This window comes from Aquarana catesbeiana, linkage group LG05 (assembly GCF_042186555.1).
Source record: "Aquarana catesbeiana isolate 2022-GZ linkage group LG05, ASM4218655v1, whole genome shotgun sequence".
Classification (NCBI taxonomy): domain Eukaryota; kingdom Metazoa; phylum Chordata; class Amphibia; order Anura; family Ranidae; genus Aquarana; species Aquarana catesbeiana.
Window position 1 is genome coordinate 644,340,839 of NC_133328.1, and position 25,281 is coordinate 644,366,119.

General features: G+C 48.0%; 1 protein-coding gene across 2 annotated transcripts; it reads left to right on the plus strand.

The window, feature by feature from the left end:
• Positions 1–854: 854 nt before the first annotated feature.
• KLHL18 (kelch like family member 18) lies at positions 855–24,950 on the plus strand (the record flags this gene model as incomplete). Of its 2 annotated transcripts, none has more annotated exon segments than XM_073632472.1 (9): positions 855–985; positions 6,281–6,421; positions 9,846–10,044; positions 11,606–11,766; positions 13,657–13,793; positions 15,519–15,756; positions 17,122–17,226; positions 17,433–17,544; positions 24,045–24,950. In XM_073632472.1, coding segments are annotated over 9 exon segments (1,611 nt in total), but the record flags the coding sequence as incomplete, so codon positions are not given.
• Positions 24,951–25,281: the final 331 nt, after the last annotated feature.

Here is a 25,281-nt window from a genome sequence, read left to right on the forward strand (position 1 = left end):
GTGATACAAGATAATGATATCGCCGTCTATAAATATCGCCCGCGTAGTCCGTCTCACAGCTGACATTGTGCTGAGTTTGGCACAAAGCAGATTATTGGGTGATTCCCGCTGATCGATCGGCACGGCTGCGCCGCGCTGACATCTCCCACCATTCACCCTTCAACCCTCCCCCACTAAGGCATCCGGCATGTCGGAGGAGCTCTGCCCTGAGCCGTGGCGGAGTCTGTGCCACTTATTACGAGCCAGGCCGCCCCTCCCCCCCATCACATCACATTCTCCCATCCCCCTCCCGTCATCCCGTCACATTCTCCCTTCCCCTCCCCCCATCACGTCACATCCTCCCCTCCCCCATCACATCACATTCTCCCCCTCCCCCCATCACGTCACATTCTCCCCTCCCGTCATCACGTCACATTCTCCCCCTCCCCCCATCACGTCACATTCTCCCCCTCCCGTCATCACGTCACATTCTCCCCTCCCCGTCATCACGTCACATTCTCCCCCTCTCCTCCCCGTCATCACGTCACATTCTCCCCCTCTCCTTCCCGTCATCACGTCACGTTCTCCCCCTCCCGTCATCACGTCACGTTCTCCCCCTCCCGTCATCACGTCACATTCTCCCCCTCCCGTCATCACGTCACGTTCTCCCCCTCCTGTCATCACGTCACATTTTCCCCCTCCCGTCATCACGTCACATTCCCCCCTCCCCCCTCCCGTCATCACGTCACATTCCCCCCCTCCCCCCTCCCGTCATCACGTCACATTCCCCCTTCCTGTCCAATTACAATTCATCACCAAAGTGTTGTGGGCGGAGTGTCGGGATCTTTATCTGACGTTCTTTCTCCCGGTTATAGGTCGGGGAACACAAGTTTAGCGCCCATCGGATCGTGCTGGCGGCCTCCATCCCCTATTTCCACGCCATGTTCACCAATGACATGATGGAGTGCAAGCAGGACGAGATAGTCATGCAGGGGATGGACCCAAGGTGAGTACCGCCCCCTAAGTGTACAACCTGTGTCTCTCTATCTCCTGTCTGAACAATGTTTATAAACAATGTTACTTTGTACCTATGGAGCGACGGATGTCAGCGGACATCCGACTGACCTCCGACCCCGTCCGATCCGCTAAAAGCAGACGCATGGCCCTACGTCCAGATCCGTCGCTATCGGATCGGGTGAGATCTGATGAAAACAGACAGGGAGCTGTCATCCGCCGGCTCAGCGGAGATCAATGGACTGATCTCCCGCTGAGCCAGCGGACCGAGGCAGGCTCCGTGGAAACGGAGTCCACCTCGTGTGAATGAGGCCTAACTCCCATCTGATCAATGTTTATAAACAATGTTACTTTGTATCTCTCTATCTCCTCTCTGAGCAATGTTTATAAACAATGTTACTTTGTATCTCTATCTTCTCTCTGATCAATGTTTATAAATAGAGGTGCACCGAATGGAAATTTTGGTACCAAAACCGCAGAATGCACTTGGCCAAAAAAAGTATATTCGACTTTTTAATTAATATCATATATTTAAATAAATATAAATTTATTGTCGCCCATTATTGGCACCTTTAGCGCAAGAAAAATGTATCCCTGTAACCTCTATGTGTGTCTTCACATTGGTCCGCTGCTTTTCCGTTGTGGTGTTAAAAATCCTGCTTGCTGCATTTTTGGTCAGTTAAAAAAAAAAAAACGCACCTACCCGTTGAAAACGCAGCAAGAACGCTCCCACGTTACATTTTTTGATGCACTTTTTGAGGCACATGATTCATGGAAAACACACCAGAAGCACAGTAAAATTGCGGCAAAATTGTTGCGAAATTGCGTGCGTTTTTTTTTTTTGGCGCCGTTATTGGCACCTTTTTTTTCTCTTATCGGCAAAATGCAGATAACGCCATTTAAGTTAACGAGTTTGTTAACGAAAAATGTAAAGCCAGAGCCAATAATTCCTGCAGCTGCTGGATTTTGAGGGCCGGTTCACATCGGGATCGAGTTCCTGCGCAGTTCTGTGCTGTGCGTTTTTGACAGCTTAGTCCTTTGAAGAGGCTGCCGGACGCACCGGACCATGGGGGGGGGGAGTAGTGCAAGCAAACGCGCGGTTGCTTGCACTACTCCCACGGTGTACTGCGGGCGCCATGCGATTTTGGTGCCCACAAACGCACTGCACTTGGGGTGCCGTTAATACATTGGCACCCGCATGCAGGTGGCAAGGGCAACGCATTCTTTCCCGCACCACATTCAGGTGTGAACCGACCCATAAAGAGTTACGTCCCCCCCGTGCCGCACCATCCCTATAAAGAATACATGGAATTAAATTATTCACCCCTCCCCCCCAATGGGGAGAGAAGAGAAGAAAAGGGACTTTAAATGTAGCCAAAAACAAAGAACAGGATATTTAAAAAAGATCTTCATCTGTATTACAAACATCAATAGAAGATATGATACACAAATACACTCACCGGACACTTTATTAGGTACACCTGTTCCATTGCTGGGTAACACAAATTGCTAATCAGCCAATCACACGGCAGCGACTCAATGCATTTAGGCCTCTAGACGTGGTGAAGACGACTTGCTGAAGTTCAAACCGAGCATCAGAATGGGGAAGAAAGGGGACTGAGGTGACTTTGAACGTGGCATGGTTGGTTGTTGGTTGCCAGACGGGCTGGTCTGAGTATTTCTGGGATTTTCACACACAACCATCTCTCGGGATTACAGAGATTGGTGGTAAAAAGAGAAAATATCCAGTGAGCGGCGGTTGTGTGGAGGAAAATGCCTTGTTGAGGTCAGAGGAGAATGGGCAGACTGGTTCCAGGTGATAGAAAGACAACAGTAACTCAAATAACCCCTCGTTACACCCAAGGTATGCAGAATACCATCTCTGAACACACAACACATCCAACCTTGAAGCAGATGGGCTACAGCAGCAGAAGACCACACCGGGTGCCACTCCTGTCAGCTAAGAACAGGAAACTGAGGCTACAATTGGCACAGGATCACCAAAATTGGACAATAGAAGATTGGAAAAAATGTTGCCTGGTCTGATGAGTCTGGATTTCAGCTCCGACATTCAGATGGTGGGGTCAGAATTTGGCGCATGGATCCATCCTGCCTTGTATCACCGGTTCAGGCTGGTGGTGGTGGTGTAATGGTGTGGGGGATGCGGTATCACCGGTTCGGGCTAGTGGGGGGGGTATTTTCTTGGCCCCCTTAGTACCAATTGAGCATGGTTTAAACACCTAGGGCCTACCCGAGTATTGTTGCTGACCATGTCCATCCCTTTATGACTACAGTGTCCCCATCTTCTGATGGCTCCTTCCAGCAGGATAATGCACCATGTCACAAAGCTCCAATCATCTCACCACTGGACAATGAGGTCTCTGTACTCCAGTGGTCTTCACACTCACCACATCTCATCCAATAGAGAACCTCTGGGGTGTGGTGGAATGGGAGATTGGCATCATGGATGGGCAGCCGACAAATCTGCAGCAACTGCGTGATGCCATCATGTCACTGGAGCAAAATCTCTGAGGAACATTTCCAACACCTTGTTGTATCTATGCCACCAAGAATGAAGGCAAAAGGGGGTCCAACTCGATACTAGCAAGGAGGACCTAATAATGTGGCCAGTGAGTGTATATCTATCTAAAAACTTTGTATGTGGAGCCATGTATTATATATCATTGGACAGGCAATAAAAAAAATGCTATAAGGAGTGTAGTTTGCTTCAGTCCAGATGTAACAAAAGCAGGCTTACAGATTTAACGCGTTTCGCTAATACTGCTTCATCAGGATCCACGCCAACAGAAAGAAGCACACCGGCTGTGTATAGTAAAATCCAATTAGAATACAATATATATCACCACCATATTGGCAAATCAAAAAAACAAGAAAATATATTACATTGGACAGTGAAGAGAATAGGAGCGTGGATCCTGATGAAGCCGTGTTAGCGAAACACGTTGATCCTGTACAATCCTGATGAAGCCGTGTTAGCGAAACACGTTGATCCTGTACGATCCTGATGAAGCCGTGTTAGCGAAACACGTTGATCCTGTACACCTGCTGCTTTCGTTACGTCTGGACTGAAGCAAACTATATTTCTTATATTGTAGCATTTTTCTTGCCTGTCTGATGATACATGGTGCCACATAGGATGTTTTTAGATATATTTGTGTATCATATCTTTTATTGATGTTTGTAATACAGATGAAGATCCTTGTAATATCCTGTTATTTGTTTTTGGTTACATTTAAAGTCCCTTTTTATTCTTTTCTCTCCCCATTGGGGGGGGGGGGGGATAGTTTGCTTTCATGTATTCTTTATAGGGATGGTCCCTGAACAATATTATTTTACTTCATCCCCAAATTAAATTCATGACCATGACAGATAAACATCCCTGGAGGTAAGTGAGGGGGGGGGAGGGGGTGTTCCAAGTTCACCTTTTTATGTTCTGTGAAAACCTGAAGTAACTCTTTTTGGGCCGGTTCACACCAGAATGGAGAATGCGCTGCCCTTGCCATCTACATGCAGATGCCAATGTATTGTTAACGGTACCCCAAATGCAGTCCCTTTTATGGGCACCAAATTACATGGTGCGAGGGTAGTGACGGAAACCTTGTGGAGGAAGACAACTTGCCCACATCCCTGTAATACTATACAGTAGAAAATTGTTTACCTCTAATGGGACTTTATAAGGCAAGAGTCTTCAAACGATATATCAAAAATGTATATAATTTTATTTATCAAAAGTTAAAAAGTGACAAAATTTAAATAAAATGAGTGGATGCCAACATTCAAATGGTCAAAACAAGGAAAATATACATATCTGTTAACAGTAACACAACAGATAACCCCACATAAATTGTTTCAGCAAGGCTGCACAACGAAATAAATAAAATTTTATATACATGTTTGATATATTGTTTGAAGACTCTTGCCTTATAAAGTCCCATTAGAGGTAAACAATTTTCTACCAAATTACATGGTGAACCATCTCCATAGAAAATTATTGATTTTTTATTTTTTTTTTTCTCCCCCAGCTTTTTGAAGCTTCAAGCTACAAAACGCAAAGGTGTGAATGAGGCCTTCAGCTGCCAGAGAACAGAGTCAACTGACTGCTCGTTGCTAGGATGGATGGTGGAGTTTGCTGGAGCCTGGGGGTGGTGCTCGGTACTAGGATGGATGGTGGAGTTTGCTGGAGCCTGGGGGTGGTGCTCGTTGCTAGGATGGATGGTGGAGTTTGCTGGCGCCTGGGGGAGGTGCTCGGTGCTATGATGGATGGTGGAGTTTACTGGAGCCTGGGGGTGGTGCTCCGTGGTAGGATGAATGGTGGAGTTTGCTGGAGCCTGGGGGTGGTGCTTGGTGCTAGGATGAATGGTGGAGTTTGGTGGAGCCTGGGGTGGTGCTTGGTGCTAGGATGAATGGTGGAGTTTGCTGGAGCCTGGGGGTGGGGCTCAGTGCTAGGATGAATGGTGGAGTTTGCTGGAGCCTGGGGGTGGTGCTTGGTGCTATGATGGATGGTGGAGTTTACTGGAGCCTGGGGGTGGTGCTCCGTGGTAGGATGAATGGTGGAGTTTGCTGGAGCCTGGGGTGGTGCTTGGTGCTATGATGAATGGTGGAGTTTGCTGGAGCCTGGGGTGGTGCTTGGTGCTATGATGGATGGTGGAGTTTACTGAAGCCTGGGGGTGGTGCTCCGTGGTAGGATGAATGGTGGAGTTTGCTGGAGCCTGGGGGTGGTGCTTGGTGCTAGGATGAATGGTGGAGTTTGCTGGAGCCTGGGGTGGTGCTTGGTGCTATGATGAATGGTGGAGTTTGCTGGAGCCTGGGGTGGTGCTTGGTGCTATGATGGATGGTGGAGTTTACTGGAGCCTGGGGGTGGTGCTCCGTGGTAGGATGAATGGTGGAGTTTGCTGGAGCCTGGGGGTGGTGCTTGGTGCTAGGATGAATGGTGGAGTTTGCTGGAGCCTGGGGTGGTGCTTGGTGCTATGATGAATGGTGGAATTTGCTGGAGCCTGGGGTGGTGCTTGGTGCTAGGATGAATGGTGGAGTTTGCTGGAGCCTGGGGGTGGTGATCGGTGCTGCCTGGCCTGGTATTCTTCACATAGTCACCTGTGCAGAGTGTGGGCACATGATCCTGTCTTGGTTTTCTAGTGTCTTTTGCTGGCTTACTGACAAAGATTTGGGAACTTGACTTTCTGACCTGTGATACTATTTTTAATATTGAGCCAATAAATGTCATTTGGAATCCTCCATGACCATCCCTCTTCCCCTTCTCTCTTTGCAGCGCTCTGGAAGCTCTGATAAACTTTGCATATAACGGGCACCTGGCCATAGACCAGCAGAACGTTCAGTCTCTCCTGATGGGCGCCAGCTTCCTGCAGCTGCAGAACATAAAGGACGCCTGCTGCTCCTTCCTGAAGGAGAGGTGAGTCACAACCGGCTAGATCTTCGTACTCCGGTTAGCGCTCCCATAAGCAAATATAATGAGGTCTGTGTGATCGGGGGCGGCGGGGGGATGGGGGGTTGGTATCTCAGAGCTGAGTGCTCCATCCATGTGGGGGAACAGGACATCCTTCTGCCTAGGGATGTGTGTTCAGCCATCAGATTCCAGGAAGTGGGTGTGGGTTGAAGACATTATAGGATGGTAAAGGGAATCCATAGAAGGTATAATCCAATGGGTCATGGTGAGGTAGGCCAAAAGAAACCAAGAAGCCTCCAGTAAATCCATAGAAGGTGTAACTCAATAGGTCATGTGCAGGTGGGCCAAAAGGAACCAAGAAGCCTCTAGTGAATCCATAGAAAGTGTAACCCAATGGGTCATGGGGAGGTGGGCCAAAAGGAACCAAGAAGCCTCTAGTGAATCCATAGAAGGTGTAACCCGAAGGGTCACGAGGAGATGGGTCAAAAGGAACCAAGAAGCCTCCAGTGAATTTATAGAAGGTGTAACCCAGTGGGTCATGGGGAGACGGGTCAAAAGGAACCAAGAAGCTTCCAGTGAATTCATAGAAGGTATAACCCAATGGGTCATGGGGAGGTGGGACAAAAGGAACCAAGGAGCCTCCGAAGAATCCGAGGAGAGCACAGTTAAGGTTTGTTTTTTTTTTTGTTTTTTTAAAACATCTAGTATCTGTAAGTCTTCCATCAGAAAAGCCCAAAAACACCAAATTTATTTCTGATTTTCCAGTCATTCTCCAGGACAGCTTATGAGCATGAGGCCCTGCCCACCTAACACAGGAAATGCATCATCCACATCAATTAAAAGCACACTCAGCCACCTCAGTTGTAGTATGTGTGAATAATGTGTTGTGCTGCACAAATAAAAAACACAGCGTACAAATAACAAAAAGAAAAACAAATATAAATGTGAAATCCATATAAGAATGCCCATTTTGTTGTGAGTAGTCCACAAAGTGACAATATCTAAAACAATCCTCGGTATAGGTAAATGATCAAGGATCCGCCACCACCACTTCCTGAGAAGGACGACCACCTTCAAGATACAGATATAAGCTTACAAGAAAATGACCCTCTAACTAAAGGGAGGTCAATGAAGGCTCATGGGGGGGAAAAAAACATCATCAGGGATATATCACTTCCACTGGCGGTGTTTGGGAACATCCACAATGGATATCCTGTATATCCTCCTCATCTCACCCTCCAACCAGCACTCAGGAGGACATAGGAGAAGCAACCATACCTCATAGCATAAAATCCTTTAAGACCATTTATTAATCCTTAAAAATGTTCTCCCAATGTATAAAACCAATTTGCGCAATGAAAATAGCTTTCAGTCGGTGCGCATGGCGTTTTTTACGGTCGCTTACGCGATGATGTCAGCACTCCGCTCTGCTTGTTTCGGCACAAATTACTTCATCTGGGGCAACACAGTTTGTAGTGTTTCTTCCAACCTAACAGGGGTATTGTACTGTCTGTTGGTTTACCCTATCGGCCTTAGTGCCAGTTGCAGAGGCTGCCCAGGTTACAATCCCCCCCCCCCCCAGGACACAAGGACACAGGGGCATTAAACCTGGAGGGGACCTGTAACTGGGTCATTTTTTGCCAGGATTCTCCCAATTTTGGGACCCTCTCCCCCTCTTCTCTGCTTGTCTCTAGGTTCCTTCCCCATTGGGGGGGGAGAGAAGCAACTTTCCTCAGATAGATGATGGTTTTAGTTGAACCTTTCCTGGTGCTCACATGTGTACTGCTGTCTTGCCTGAGGTGGGGCGGGTAATGTTTCTTTCACCCTGGAAGCAATAAGCACAGGAGGTCCTTCACTAAAGTCCCAGATCGTGGATTCCGGGTTACTGGGAGTTGGCCATATGCCTCAAATTGGGGAAGGGGCTATGGTGGCACCATCCCTGTCCCATTGCAGAGATTTCCCTTCACTTCCTGCCCCATAGCCAAACAGGAAGTGAGGAAATCTATGCAAATTAAGGGAATCCATTGCCTCCCCCCCAGGCACTCAGAACTAGTGACCCCACTCAAAAATTTCAGGGCAGGTCTTAAAAAGCAAGGGGTGTGGCCTTGACGGGAAGGGGTGGGTCATATTTTAATTAGAGGGTGCACGTGTTTAGTCAGGCCTAGAGCAGCACAAAACCTAAATACTCTACTGGATAATGGTGGTGGTGTAGCTCTGAGCCCACCCAATACTCCTGGCCCATTGGGTGATAGTGATAATGATGGTGTAGCTCCGAGCCCACCCATGACTGTTGGTCCATTGGCTGATGATGATAATGGCGGTGTACCTCTGAGCCCACCCATGACTCCTGGTCCATTGGCTGATCGTAATAATGGCGGTGTACCTCTGAGCCCACCCATGAATCCTGATCCGTTGGCTGATGATGATAATGACGGTGTACCTCTGAGCCCACCCGTAACTCCTGGTCCGTTGGCTGATGATAATGGCGGTGTACCTCTGAGCCCACCAGTAACTCCTGGTCCATTGGCTGATGATAATGGCGGTGTACCTCTGAGCCCACCAGTAACTCCTGGTCCATTGGCTGATGATAATGGCGGTGTACCTCTGAGCCCACCAGTAACTCCTGGTCCATTGGCTGACAGTGATAATGGCGGTGTACCTCTGAGCCCACCCATAAATCCTGGTCCGTTGGCTGATGATGATAATGACGGTGTACCTCTGAGCCCACCCGTAACTCCTGGTCCGTTGGCTGATGATAATGGCGGTGTACCTCTGAGCCCACCAGTAACTCCTGGTCCGTTGGCTGATGATAATGGCGGTGTACCTCTGAGCCTACCAGTAACTCCTGGTCCATTGGCTGATGATAATGGCGGTGTACCTCTGAGCCCACCCATGACTCCTGGTCCATTGGCTGATCGTAATAATGGCGGTGTACCTCTGAGCCCACCCATAAATCCTGGTCCGTTGGCTGATGATGATAATGACGGTGTACCTCTGAGCCCACCCGTAACTCCTGGTCCGTTGGCTGATGATAATGGCGGTGTACCTCTGAGCCCACCAGTAACTCCTGGTCCATTGGCTGATGATAATGGCGGTGTACCTCTGAGCCCACCAGTAACTCCTGGTCCATTGGCTGACAGTGATAATGGCGGTGTACCTCTGAGCCCACCCATAAATCCTGGTCCGTTGGCTGATGATAATGGCGGTGTACCTCTGAGCCCACCAGTAACTCCTGGTCCATTGGCTGATGATAATGGCGGTGTACCTCTGAGCCCACCAGTAACTCCTGGTCCATTGGCTGACAGTGATAATGGTGGTGTACCTCTGAGACCACCCATGACTCCTAGTCCATTGGCTGACAGTGATAATGGTGGTGTAGCTCTAAGCCTTTTCAGGTTCTTGTATTCATTGTGATTCTTCTTCTCTTTAGGTTGCACCCAAAGAATTGCCTGGGAGTGCGGCAGTTTGCGGAGACCATGATGTGCGCGGTGCTGTACGACGCTGCCAACCGCTTCATCCACGAGCACTTTGTGGAGGTGTCCATGTCGGAGGAGTTCCTGGCACTGCCCTTTGATGAAGTCCTGGAGCTGGTCTCCCGGGATGAGCTGAATGTGAAGGTGGAGGAGCAGGTACGTGTCTACAGACTATGAGGACGGGTTCATCATCCTGTCCGGTCACATTGGTCCTGCTGTACTCTGACATAAAAATGTAAACAAGCTCCCAATTGCTATAGGGGCCTGGAGGTTTTTATGCTGGTGTTGCTGCTGACATAACTCTCAGGTCGGTGGCAGCAAAAGGTTTACAGGCTTATCAAGCACAAAGCTTGATGAAAAGCTTCTCTGATTGGACGAAGTGGACAGTGTGACATCATCTTCCTCATTCACACCCAGCTCCCCACTGCGCATGCATGAGCTTGCTTAGTGCTCTGTGACTGGTCCTGCAGCCTCCCGGGACATGGGAGGTGTACTAAGAGACTGCGGGAGAGGGCGGGGCAAGGAACATCATGCTTGCTTGGTGATCTGTGAATAGTTCTGCAGCCTCCTGGGACATGGGAGGTATCCTTAGAGTCTGTGGGAGGGCGCGGGGCTGGGCAAGAAGTATCAAGCTTGCTTGTTGCTCTGTGACTGGCCCTGCAGCCTCCTGGGACATGGGAGGTGTCCCAGGAAGCTGTGGGAAAGGAGGGGGCATGGCAAGGAGCTTCAAGCTTGCTTGGTGCTCTGTGATTGGTTCTGCAGCCTCCTGGGACATGGGAGGTGTTCTAGGAGGCTGCGGGAGGGGGAGGGACAAGGGACATCATGCTTGCTTGGTGCTCTGTGAATGGTCCTGCAGCCTCCTGGGACATGGGAGGTGTCCTAAGAGGGGGCGGGGCAAGGAACATCATGCTTGCTTGGTGCTCTGTGACTTTTTCTGCAGCCTCCTAGGACATGGGAGGGGGAGTAGCAAGGAGCATCAAACTTGCTTGGTGCTCTGAATAGTCTTGCAGCCTCCTGGGACATGGGAGGTGTCCTAGGAGGCTGCGGGAGGGGAGGGGGTGGGGCAAGGAGCCTTAGGCTTGCTTGGTGTTCTTTGACTGGTCCTGCAGCCTCCTGGGACATGGGAGGGGGCGTAGCAAAGAGCATCAAGCTTGCTTGGTGCTATGAATAACCTTGCAGCCTCCTGGGACATGGGAGGTATCCTTAGAGGCTGTGGGAGGGTGCGGGGCAAGAAGCAATCAAGCTTGCTTGTTGCTCTGTGACTGGTCCTGCATCCTCCTGGGACATGGGAGGTGTCCTAGGACCGGCGGGAAAGGAGGGGGTGTGTCACAGAGCTTCAAGCTTGCTTGGTGCTCTGTTATTGGTTTTGCAGTCTCCTGGGACATGGGAGGTGTTCTAGGAGGGGGCGGAGCAATGAGCATCAAGTACTGATTTTTTTTCTCTGCTGCTATTTAGTAGCTTTAACAGGTCTTAGCGCTCTCCTAGTCTGTGATTGGAGAGTGAATGGAGAACCAGCAGACTGCTAAGATCATCTCTGTCGCTCTGCTCTCTCCTCCTATCAGCGTGCCCCTTGTTGGCACATGAGTTCAGCAGCAGAACAGCCTCATTGTGCAGCTTCTCCTTTCCCCTAGACTTAGCTCTGCTGTACAGGGATTGAAAGAGACTGATACCAGTAAAGATGATGACCTTCTCTTATGTCTCTCTGTTCCGGCGGTAGGTGTTTGAAGCTGCGTTGGCGTGGATTCGCTACGACCGAGAGCAGCGAGAGGTCTACCTCCCGGAGCTGCTGACTAAAGTCCGCCTGCCGCTTTGCCGCCCCCAGTTCCTCACCGACCGCGTGCAGCAGGATGATCTGGTGCGCTGCTGTCATAAATGCCGGTATGTGTAACTGCAACACGGGGGGGGAGGTGTTCTGTAGTCCCGGATTTGTTTGCGATAACACTGCAAAATACACAAGGCCGCTCTGGATTTCTGGCAGGACCAACAGGTGGTTTTTGCATTTTCTGACCAGATCTAAGAAAAAATAAAAAAACATTCAGTGGTATATTTAATTTTGTTGGTGTCTCCATGGCTCTTGACCGGTTCCTTCCCAGCCTATAGACCAGTGATGGAGAACCTCGGCACCCCAGATGTGTCAGAACTACATTTCCCATGATGCTCATGTACTCTGCAGTGTAGTGGAGCATCATGGGAAATGTAGTTCCAAAACATCTGGGGTGCCAAGGTTCACCATCACTGGTCTAGACTAATGATGACCGGCCGGGACAGTCCTTGTCCTATGAAGTCCTCCTGGAACGCTCCTCCTGCGTGTCCCACGGTCCGCACTGCGGCACAATCTGTCACCGACTGTGTCCGATGACAGATCGCTGTACCATGTTATTGCTGTGACCAATCACAGTAGATCACGTCAATTGTAAACAACAGATGGCTTCCATTCATTGTGTACAATTGTGTTGCTAGCTGTGATTGGTCGCAGTGATCACATGGTACAGACGTGGGCCAATCGCAGCCCATCTGTACCATGTGATTAGCTGTGGTCAATCACAGCGAATCACAATACACACTGAATGAATCGATTTAATTAAGTAAAAATTGTTCTTATACCAGTGAAATTCACTGGTATAAGCAATCATAATGTGTAAAAATAAAATAAAAAATACCAATCACTTCTCCACATTAGTATAGTGTTACTATGGTAACACTGTATTGCTCTGGTCACAGTGTGTTTAAAAAAAAAAAAATTTAAAAAAGTAATAAAAAGGAAATTAAAAAAAAAAAAAATGTAATAAAATTTTTTCTTCACATACTGTCACCAGTGTCCCTGATCACCGCCACACCTGTTATATAATGACTCTGTACTGCACTGATGACAAAATGTTAAAAAAAAAAAATTTTACTTTCTTAATTTTCACAAAAATTGTGACAAAAAGTTACAACTTCAAAAAACTCGCCATGTGTCTTACTACATACCTTTTAGACTGTCTACTTTCCAAAAAGGGGTCATTTGGGGACGTATTTTTACTGTACGGGCGTATTTTGGGAAATGAGATTGTCCGTCGGTACATCAGGATTGATCTTTTTGTTTCTTTTTGATATATATATATATATATATATATATATATATATATATATATATATATATATATATATATATATATATATAGATAGAGATATATATATATATATATATATATATATATATATATAATTTCTCTTTCTCTCTCGATAGATATCCCATAGTTTGTGGACGTTATAATTTTCCTACAGACTAAATATTATACACTGATTTGAGTTATTTTCACCAAAGAAATGTAGCAGAATACAATTTGGAGCAAAAATTATGAAGGATTATTTATTTGCAAAATTTGTAACAAAAACAAAGAAAATGCTTTTTTTTTTTTCCATTTATTTAGCAAGAAAAAAAAAACATTGTGGATTAAATACCACCAAACGAAGACTCTATTTGTGTGAACAAAATGATAATAATGTCATTTGGGTACAGCATCACATTACTGCGCAATTGTCATTCAAAGTGTGAGAGTGCTGAAAGCTGAAAATTGGCCTGGGCAGGAAGGGGGTGAAAGTGTCCCGTATTAAAATTCCCCAAATTTGTGACCGTTTTTGGCTATAGGGTTAGGAGCGTCTGGTACAAATGGTCAGATATTTTGATACCGGTATGGACATAAAGCAAAGGGACTTCTATCTCCTTGGACTGGTCACACTTATGTAGGATGACAGTTGTGAGACGAGCTTGTGGTGTGTTTTTAGGGATCTTGTGGATGAAGCGAAGGATTACCACCTGATGCCGGAACGCAGACCTCATCTACTAGCGTTTAAAACGCGCCCACGGTGTTGCACATCGATCGCCGGTCTAATCTACGCCGTGGGAGGGCTTAACTCGGCAGGTACCTTGTATTCCTGAATATTAATTGCTGTAAGGTTCAGTAATTTGTATCTGTGAGGATGCTGGGCTTGGCATCGACTGCAGACCTATTCCTGGCTGGAGGTATGGTGCACTGTGCACTCCTACCACTAGAGGGTCGGGGCAAATAATCTGGTGCAGACTGTAAGTAAAGGGAAGTTCATGACCATCACATCTGCTATACGGCCAAACGTATGTGGACACCCCTCTCAATGATGAAGTTCAGATGTCCCCAGTGAAGGGTCCTGCTAATATGCCATCATCCAAATATATTGTAGACAGTTGTGCGCTTCCAACCTTGTGGTAACAGTTTGGTGAAGACCCTTTTCTGTTCCACCATGACTGTCCCCTATGTACAAAGCCAGCTCCATAAAGGCATGGTTTGACCAGTTTGGTGTGGAGGAACTCAAGTGTCCTGCACAGAACCCTGACCTTAAACCTACTGAACACCTTTGGAATGAATCAGGGTGCCAATGGTGAGCCAGGTCTTCTCACCCAACATCAGTACCTGATCTCACCAATAGCTTAATGGGCACAAAATCCTGTAGACACAGTCCAAAATTTTGTGGGAAACCTTCCCGGAAGAGTGGCACCTCCTCCATAATGACATAGAATGCTTGTTGTGAGCCAGGTCTTCTCATCCAAAATCAGTACCTGACCTCACAAATGGCCACAGACAACCTACAAAATCTTAAGGAAAGGTGGCAACCCCATAATATTGGTCATAGTTTTGGAATAGGATGTCCAACAGTTCAACCTTATCCACCATGACTGTGCCCCTGTGTACAAAGCCAGGTCCATAAAGACACTGATGACCAGTTTAGTGAGGAGGAACCCCAGTCTCCTGCACAGAGCCCTGACCACAACCCTACTTAACACATTTGGAATGAATGGGAATGTCCATTGTTGCACCGGTCTCCTGGTCCCTTGGTCTCCTGGTCCCTTGGTCTCCTGGTCCCTTGGTCTCCTGGTCCCTTGGTCTCCTGGTCCCTTGGTCTCCTGGTCTCTTGGTCTCCTGATTCCTTGGTCCCTTGGTCTCCTGATTCCTTGGTCCCTTGGTCTCCTGGTCCCTTGGTCCCTTGGTCTCCTGATTCCTTGGTCCCTTGGTCTCCTGGTCCCTTGGTCTCTTGGTCTCCTGATTCCTTGGCCCCTTGGTCTCCTGGTCCCTTGGTCTCTTGGTCTCCTGATTCCTTGGTCCCTTGGTCTCCTGGTCCCTTGGTCTCCTGATTTCTTGGTCTCCTGGTCCCTTGGTCTTCCCGTCCCTAGTACCTGACATCAGAAATGGGCATGAATCCCCACAGACACACTCCAAAATCTTGTTGAAAGCTTTCACTAAAGAGTGACTATATGTGGCCCCGCCCCTTTCATTCATTGGTTTTTAGTTGTTTCATTCAGGGAGGCTCTGCATTACATGTGGGTGTTACTTATGCAAATGCAGCCTGTCTAGTAATGCCCTCTCCTCTAGACTGACATCCACCCATCGAGGCATTTTTAATATTTGCATAACCCTTCCCACTGCTTACATCAGGACTGAGGGCTCTGGAGAGGAGTGCTGAGGCCGGGTGCTGTGAGGTCCAGGATTATGGGGTGGGGGGGATGAGAAGTAACAGTCGGGAAGGGGTTATGCGGTGCCGTTGAACGTACTGAACTGTTTCTCCAGAATGTGTCCCTATGAAGTGATTCCCTGTTAAATGTTTAAGACGAGTAGCACATTTCTACGCAGGCGATTCTCTGAACGTGGTGGAAGTCTTCGACCCCATCGCCAACCGCTGGGAGAAATGCCAGCCGATGACCACGGCTCGCAGCAGAGTGGGCGTCGCTGTTGTGAACGGGCTCCTGTACGCCATCGGAGGATACGACGGCCAATCGCGGCTCAGCACTGTGGAAGTCTACAACCCGGAGACAGACGTGTGGACCAAAGTGGGGAGCATGAACAGCAAAAGGAGGTGAGGGAGAGATTTTATTATAGTGTCGTATAGAGACAATCCTAAATCTTTTCTTACTTGTATAGCTCTGACATATACCACAGTGATGTACAGAGAACACTGAGCCAGTCACATCAGTCTCTGTGCGAGAGGAACTTACACTCTAATGTCCCCTCCCCCACAGTCACATCAGTCTCTGTGCCAGAGGAGCTTACACTCTAATATCCCCCTCACAGTCACACAATATTATTATTATACATTTATATAGCACTGACATATACTGTAGCGCTATACAGAGATTACTGAGCAGTCACATCAGTCTCTGTACCAGAGGAGCTTACACTCTAATGTCCCCCCACAGTCCACACTATTATTATTATTATTATTATTATTATTATACATTTATATAGCTCTGACATATACCACAGTGATGTACAGAGAGCACTGAGCCAGTCACATCAGTCTCTTCACCAGAGGAGCTTACACTCTAATGTCCCCCCTCAGTCACAGAATATTATTATACATTTTATATAGCTCTGACATATACTGTAGCGCTGTACAGAGATCACTGAGCCAGTCACATCAATCTCTGTACCAGAGGAGCTTACACTCTAATGTCCCCCCCACAGTCCACACTATTATTATTATTATTATTATACATTTATATGTCTCTGACATATACCACAGTGATGTACAGAGGAACACTAAGCCAGTCATATCAGTCTCTGTACCAGAGGAGCTTACACTCTAATGTCCCCCCACAGTCCACACTATTATTATTATTATTATACATTTATATAGCTCTGACATATACCACAGTGCTGTACAGAGATCACTGAGCCAGTCACATCAGTCTCTTCACCAGAGGAGCTTACACTCTAATGTCCCCTCCCCCACAGTCACATCAGTCTCTGTGCCAGAGGAGCTTACACTCTAATGTCCCCTCCCCCACAGTCACACACTTATTGTTGTTATTATTATTATTATACATTTATATAGCTATGACATATACCGTAGCGCTGTACAGAGATCACTGAGCCAGTCACATCAGTCTCTCCACCAGAGGAGCTTACACTCTAATGTCCCCCCCCCCCCCCCCCCCCACAGTCACACACTATTATTATTATACATTTTATATAGCTCTGACATATACCGCGGTGCTGTACAGAGATCACTGAGCCAGTCACATCAGTCTTTGTACCAGAGGAGCTTACACTCTAATGCTCCCTCCCCCCCACAATCACACACTATTTTTATACATGGATATACAGGCTTAGACATTGCTAGATCTCTGTGCTTCTCTATGCTAATACATGCCTATCGTGGCTGGTGGGAGGGGCCAGCAGGGTGCTGTTTTTTTCTAATTACGTGTGTCTCTTCTTTCAGTGCGATGGGGACGGTGGTCCTGGACGGACAGATCTATGTGTGTGGGGGATACGATGGGAACTGCTCCCTGAACTCTGTAGAGACCTATAATCCCGAGACTGACAAGTAAGACTCTGATAATGGGCGTGTTCCATCCTTTCTTATTTTATATTAGGGATTGGTAACTGACGCCTTCCATGTCTGAGCAGGACTTGTCCCCGGTCAACACGTTCACACAACTCCTGGCAGGAGGTCTCACGACTTCCCGTTGGGTATGGGTGGTAATAATCCGGGTGTGGTGGTATTTACCACTCATTACATCTTTATTCCAGATGGACGGTGGTGACGCCAATGAGCTCCAATCGCAGCGCGGCGGGCGTGACCATATTCGAGGGCCGGATTTACGTCTCAGGTGGACACGATGGACTTCAGATCTTCAACACTGTACGTGCTCCTTCCTTCCTTCTGTCCTAAGGCTACCATACACATTACAATCCTACTGTACAATCCTTATACAACCTCCTGTAAGCCGACCATACACTATACCATCTGATTGTACAAACTCTTTGAGACCCCCTGCACACAGAGCATCCCTCCCAGTGTTTTTAGTGCAGACAAACCGCAGAACCGGAGCGTTACTGCTAATCACCGGTACCACTCAGCAGGGCCCAGGATAAGGGATGGGCAGGAGGGGCGGCTGCCCTGGGCACGGTTGTATCATGTGAGGTGGGTTGCGCCTCAAGTATATGGGGGGGAATTTGTGTTGGGAGGGGAAATTTGGAAGGCAACTGGGGGTAAGAATTGCTCTAGAAGGAGAAAGCTTTCTAGAAGTTTGGGACAGTTGTAGACTGGGCTTTCTAGAAGTTTGGGACAGTTGTAGACTGGGCTTTCTGGAAGTTTGGGACAGTTTTGTAGACTGGGCTTTCTAGAAGTTTGGGACAGTTGTAGACTGGGTTTTCTGGAAGTTCAGGACGGATTTAGACTGGGCTTTCTAGAAGTTTGGGACAGTTGTAGACTGGGCTTTCTGGAAGTTCAGGACGGATGTAGACTGGGCTTTCTAGAAGTTTGGGACGGATGTAGACTAGGCTTTCTGGAAGTTCAGGATGGATGTAGACTGGGCTTTTTGGAAGTTTGGGATGGTTGTAGACTGGGCTTTCTGGAAGTTCAGGACGGTTGTAGACTGGACTTTCTGAAAGTTTGGGATGGTTGTAGACTGGACTTTCTGGAAGTTTTGAGAAGGTTGTAGACTGCGCTTTCTGGAAGTTCAGGACGGTTGTAGACTGGGCTTTCTGGATGTTTGGGATGGTTGTAGACTGGGCTTTCTGGAAGTTCAGGACGGTTGTAGACTGGACTTTCTGAAAGTTTGGCATGGTTGTAGACTAGGCTTTCTGGAAGTTAAGGAGGGATGTAGACTGGGCTTTCTAGACGTTTGGGATGATTGTAGACTGAGCTTTCTGGAAGTTCAGTACAGTTGTAGACTGGGCTTTCTGGAAGTTTGGGATGGTTGTAAACTGGACTTTCTGGAAGTTTTGAGAAGATTGTAGACTGGGCTTTCTAGAAGTTTGGGACAGTTTTGTAGACTGGGCTTTCTAGAAGTTTGGGACGGTTTTGTAGACTGGGCTTTCTAGAAGTTTGGGATGGTTGTAGACTGGGCTTTCTTGAAGTTTGGGACGGTTGTAGACTGGGCTTTCTAGAAGTTTGGGATGATTGTAGACTGGGCTTTCTAGAAGTTCAGGAGTATGCAGGAGCAAGGAGGTGGGTCTTAAATTGTTCAGGCTGGTGGGGTCCAGTGCAAAAGGGTGACCAGAATGGTTGCATGGAAATGGAGTCCAGGGGCTGGTGGTTAGATGGAAGTCATAGAAATGCATAGCAACCCCCTCCTGTAGAGGATTTATCAATAAGATGACTTTTTCACTTGGACTTCATTGCTGGTCTGGCAGTCGGTTTGTTTTTGAGTTTGTGGGTTTTTATTGCCGTCTGTGTGCCAGTTTGAGGGATTCACCCACCCTTTCCTTCCTATATTTGCAATTTTGGCTGCAGATTTTCTTTAGGAAAGGAAATGCTGAGTCATATAAAATCGTTTGTTCCAAATAAGGGTGATGGAGTCCAAAAGTTGGTGGGCAGCGCATTTTGGGGGTTATACACAAATCCCTTTCTGTTTTTTCTTTGTTTTAACCTCTTCTGCTCTCTTAGTTGAGTACCGCTCATGGACCAGAGCAATTGTTTGCGTTTCCACCACTGCCCTGTTTATATTTAGAAGGGGGATGGGAGCAGTTTTAAGCTTAGCTTAGTTAGATCTAGACTGGACTTCCACATTAAGGCTTGGCCATACACGTGTGGAATTCCGAATGATTTTTTTTTGTTCGAAAATTGCACCTTTCAATAACCGTTTGCTTTTCGACTATTAGCGGGGGCGCAGAAACGGAAACATTTTTTCGTGCGGCCATCGAATTTGAGTGATCGGGCATGTTGGAAATTTAAAAAAAATAAACAAATCTTCCAGTGAATGGTGGGAGAATCGTGCGAGAAATATAATCGAAAAAGAAATGCGCAAAGGCTGTGAACTGGATAGAAAAGAAGATTCCCGACCACAAAATTATTTTTTTGTAGCAACGTGAGGTGAAATTGAAGGCTTGGCTGGTCCAACTTCTAAAAATCATTGGTGACACCATCAGATTACAAAATGCACAAAATTTTCGATTTTTGATTGACAAATCGTTCAGGTTTCAACCCATATATGGCCTCCATAAGATAACAAAGTAATACGTGTATTGCTTTTATGAGACAAACGACAGTGAGGGGGGAAAAAAGTACTTGATCCCCTACTGATATTGTAGGTTTGTCCACTCAGAAAGAAATGATTAGTCTATAATTTTATTGGTCGGTTTATTATAACAGTGAGAGACGGAATAACAACAAAAATATCCAGAAAAACGCATTTCAAAAAAGTTATAAATTGATTTGCATTTTAATGAGTGAAATAAGTATTTGAACCCTTCACAAAACTTGACTTAGTAGTTGGTGGAGAAACCCTTGTTGGCGATCACAGAGGTCAGACGTTTCTTGTAGTTGGCCTCCAGGTTTGCACACATCTCAGGAGGGATTTTGTCCTCTTTGCAGATCCTCTCCAAGTCATTAAGGTTTCCAGGCTGACGTTTTGGTAACTTGAACCTTCAGCTCCCTCCACATATTTTCTATGGGATTAAGGTCTGGAGACTGGCTAGGCCACTCCAGGACCTTAATGTGCTGCTTCTTGAGCCACTCCTTAGTTGCCTTGGCCGTGTGTTACCCATCCACGACCCATTTTCAATGCCCTGGCTGAAGGAAGGAGAGTCTCACCCAAGATTTGATGGCACATGGCCCCGTCCATCGTCCCTTTGATGCGGTGAAGTTCTCCTGCCCCCTTAGCAGAAAAACACCCCCAAAGCATAATGTTTCCACCTCCATGTATGACGGTGGGGGATGGTTTTCTAGGGGTCATAGGCCACATTTCTCCTAGTCCAAACATGATGAGTTGAGTTGGTGACAAAGAGCTCGATTTTGGTCTCCTCTGACCACAACACTTTCCTCCAGTTCTCCTCTGAATCATTCGATGTTCATTAGTAATCTTCAGACAGACCTGTACATGTGATTTCCTGAGCAGGAGGACCTTGCAGGGGCTGCAGGATTTCAGTCCTTCACGGTGTAGTGTGTTACCGATTGTTTTCTTGGTGACTATGGTCCCAGCTGAGATCATTGACAAGATTCTCCCGTGTAGTTCTGGGCTGATCCCTCACCGTTCTCCATGATCATTGAAACTCCACCAGGTGAGATCTTGTATGGAGCCCCAGACCGAGGGAGATTGACAGTTATTTTGTGTTTCTTCCATTTGCGAATAATCCCACCAACTGTTGTCACCCTCTCACCAAGCTGCTTGGCGATGGTCTTGTAACCCATTCCAGCCTTGTGTAGGTGTTGTGACACCCTGACATCCTTGGACAGCTCTTTGGTCTTGGCCATGGTGGAGAGATTGGAATCTGATTGATTGCTTCTGTGGACAGGTGTCTTTTATACAGGTAACAAGCTGAGATTAGGAGCACTCCATTTAAGAGAGTGCTCCTAATCTCAGCTTGTTACCTATATAGAAGACACCTGGGAGCCAGAAATCTTGCTGATTGATAGGGGATCAAATACTTAGTTCACTAATTTAAAATGCAAATCAATTTATAACTTTTTTGAAATGCGTTTTTCTGGATATTTTTGTTATTCTGTCTCTCACTGTTCTAATAAACCGCACAATAAAATTATAGACGGATCATTTCTTTGTCAGTGGCCAACGTACAAAATCAGCAGGGGGTCAAATAATTTTTCCCTCACTATATGCTGTCTTTTGTCATTATTATCCTGCATTTTTTTTTTTTTTAGAGCAGGGGTGTCAAACTCAGTTTGATTTTGGGCCACATCAGCATCATGGTTGCCCTCCAGAGGGCTAGTTGTACCTACAAAGCTAGATGGTCCAGAGCCACCATCAGAAGTCCAGAGTCCCCCACCCTCCGTACATCACAGTGCACCCCCCCCCCTTACATTGTGCTAGGGTGGGGGCTGGGAAGTAGATAGTGCAGGGTCTGGAGGAGGACCAGAGTAGAACATTGAGTCAGCTGCTGTAGTCTGCTGAATGCTGAGACTTTGGAGGTGGAGATGAGGTGGTGCTGTGACTGGCAGAGTGACTGTGCTCCTCTCTGCTGCTGACTGCTGAGACAAGGTGGAGGCAGAAATGAGGGGGGGTGCCACAGCTGCAGGAGAGGTACAAGGGTCACACCGGAGGGCTGGATTCAGCCTGCAGGCATTGTGTTTGCCACATGTAACACACAGACAGAAAACCGTGAAAAAAAAGCTCTAATGTGAGCAAAACATTGCTTAATTGTAGATTAAAAAAAAAAATTCACATTTTGTTCTATAACAAAATGACACATAAAAAAAAAAAAAGCAAAAAACAAAACAAATGAAATTTAAAAGAAAATGTTTAAATATGAATGGTAAAAAAACCCTAATAGCAATGGGGAATAAAAATTATAGGTAGTAAAAAAATAAAAATAAAAGGAAAAAAATAAGCAGAAAAATAATAGCGAAGGGAGTAAAGAATTAAATTTGGGCCGATGCGGGATAACTAGGCGTTAATAAAAGGTTACATGTTTTATTGTTTCTTGCAAGCTTGCTGTGATTGTTGTCATATGCAAATAAAAGGTCATCTGCATCTGAATAAACCTGAGAAGATACAATGTAGTAATAGTTGTTACACTGTATTTCTCAATGACATTTGTAATTATTATTTGGAGCATCTCACTTTGACAGCCTGGATTTGCCTGCAATAGCCCCTGGAGACGCAGGGTCAGTCCCCCCCTCCCATACACCAGTTCCCCCCCCTTCCCATACACCAGGGTCCCCATCAGTCTTCCCCCCTCCCCTTACAGCGGAGTCCCCATCTGTCTCCCCCCCCCCCCCCCCCTTACACCAGGGTCCCCATCAGTCTCTCCCCCCTCCCCTTACAGCAGGGTCCCCATGAGAGTCCCCGCCCTCTCCCTTACAGCAGGGTCCCCATGAGAGTTTTCCCCCCTCTCCCTTACAGCAGGGTCCCCATCAGAGCCCCCCTCCCCTTACACCAGGGTCCCCATCAGTCCCCCCCCTTACAGCAGAGTCCCCATCAGTTCCCCCCCCCCCTTACACCAGGGTCCCCATCAGTCTCTCACCCCTCCCCTTACACCAGGGTCCCCATCAGAGCCCCCTCCCCTTACACCAGGGTCCCCATCAGGTCCCCCCCCCCCCCTCCGCTTACACCAGGGTCCCCATCAGTCTCTCCCCCCTCCCCTTACAGCAGGGTCCCCATCAGTCCCCCCCCCCCTTACTTACAGCAGAGTCCCCATCCGTCCTCCCCCTTACACGAGGGTCCCCATCAGTCCCCCCCGCTTACACCAGGGTCCCCATCAGTCTCTCCCCCCCCCCCCCTCACACCAGGGTCCCCATCAGAGTCCCCCCTCACACCAGGGTCCCCATCAGAGTCCCCCCTTACAGCAGGGTCCCCATGAGAGTCCCCCCCCTCTCCCTTACACCAGGGTCCCCATCAGAGCCCCCTCCCCTTACACCAGGGTCCCCATCTGTCTCCCCCCCCCCCTTACACCAGGGTCCCCATCAGTCTCTTCCCCTTCCCCTTACAGCAGGGTCCCCATGAGAGTCCCCGCCCTCTCCCTTACAGCAGGGTCCCCATGAGAGTCCCCGCCCTCTCCCTTACAGCAGGGTCCCCATGAGAGTCCCCGCCCTCTCCCTTACAGCAGGGTCCCCATGAGAGTTTTCCCCCCTCTCCCTTACAGCAGGGTCCCCATCAGAGCCCCCCTCCCCTTACACCAGGGTCCCCATCAGTCTCTCACCCCTCCCCTTACACCAGGGTCCCCATCAGAGCCCCCTCCCCTTACACCAGGGTCCCCATCAGGTTCCCCCCCCCCCCCCGCTTACACCAGGGTCCCCATCAGTCTCTCCCCCCTCCCCTTACAGCAGGGTCCCCATCAGTCTCCCCCCCTCCCCTTACTTACAGCAGAGTCCCCATCAGTCCTCCCCCTTACACCAGGGTCCCCATCAGTCCCCCTCCCCTTACACCAGGGTCCCCATCAGAGTCCCCCCTTACAGCAGGGTCCCCATGAGAGTCCCCCCCCTCTCCCTTACACCAGGGTCCCCATCAGAGCCCCCTTCCCTTACACCAGGGTCCCCATCAGGTTCCCCTCCCCCCCGCTTACACCAGGGTCCCCATCAGTCTCTCCCCCTCCCCTTACAGCAGGGTCCCCATCAGAGCCCCCCTTACGCCAGGGGGTGAAATAAGATCTTGCAGCAGGCGGTGGTTTGGTGACCCCTCACTACGTGGTGGCGCCCTCTTCCTTTCATGTTTGTAATTGCCGGTGTCTCTGATTCCTCCACAGATGGAATACTACAACCAGCACACCACCACCTGGCACCCCGTGGCCAGCATGCTGAACAAACGTTGCCGGCATGGAGCCGCCTCGCTGGGGAGCAAGATGTTCATCTGCGGCGGGTACGACGGCTCGGCCTTCCTCAGCGTGGCCGAGGTCTACAACTCCATGGCGGACCAGTGGTACCTCATCACCCCCATGAACACTCGCCGCAGCCGCGTCTCCCTGGTCGCCAACTGCGGCCGGCTCTACGCCGTGGGAGGCTACGACGGCCAATCCAACTTGAACTCGGTAGAAATGTACGACCCGGAGACCAACCGCTGGACGTTTATGGCCCCCATGGTGTGTCACGAAGGCGGGGTGGGGGTGGGTTGTATCCCGCTGCTGACCATCTAGCGGGGGGGGGGAGGGGCCACAGGAACACATCCCACTGTGACGGGAACCCGGGATCAATTTTTTTGTTTTTTTTTTATAAATGTGAAAGTTTAGACAGGTACAAATCCAGGTGCTCATTTTCCTTTCCATCCTGTTTATACCCTTTGTGTCCCCCTCCCCCCCTCCATAATGGTCAGACAATCTCTACCAGTATAACGAATGTATTTATTGACTCCTCCCTCCCAGGGGAGGATCTTCAGGGTCCAAGCACAGACTGGCCAACCCCCTGGAGGACAGTTTAGCGACTTTATTTTTTTTAAACTTGTGAGCTTATTTCTCTGGCTTCTGCACCAAAGTGATGGGCGTGTCGTGCACTGAGCTGTGTGTGTGCTTTCCTTCTCCTGTCCGGGATCTGCAATTAAGTCATGTCACTTTTTTTTTTTTTTTTTGATTATTGTATATCTGTAGAATATTTGTTATCAATATAGTGCCAATAGAGTTCCTTGTAATGAAACAAAAAAAAGAGATTTTTTTGAAAAATGTTTTTTGCAACTTGCTGTCTTCCTGTGGTGGGGAGGAGGTGCCCGGGCAGCAGGGGGCGCTTGTCTGGTGAGGGGTAGACCTGTGCACAACCCATACATTTGTTTCATTTCGTTTTAGTTACTTTTAGTTTAATTCGTTTTCGGAATTAATTTTGTTTATTCGTTTTCAAATTCGATTCAAATTTTCCGAATTCGTACCGATGGAATTTTCAATTCGACAGAATTTGGAAAAATTTGAATCGGCGTTCAAATTTAAATCTGCATTTGAATTTATTCTTTTCAAATTTCGTAAAAGACGGACAGTTATAGTCTCTATTTTATTCTATTCT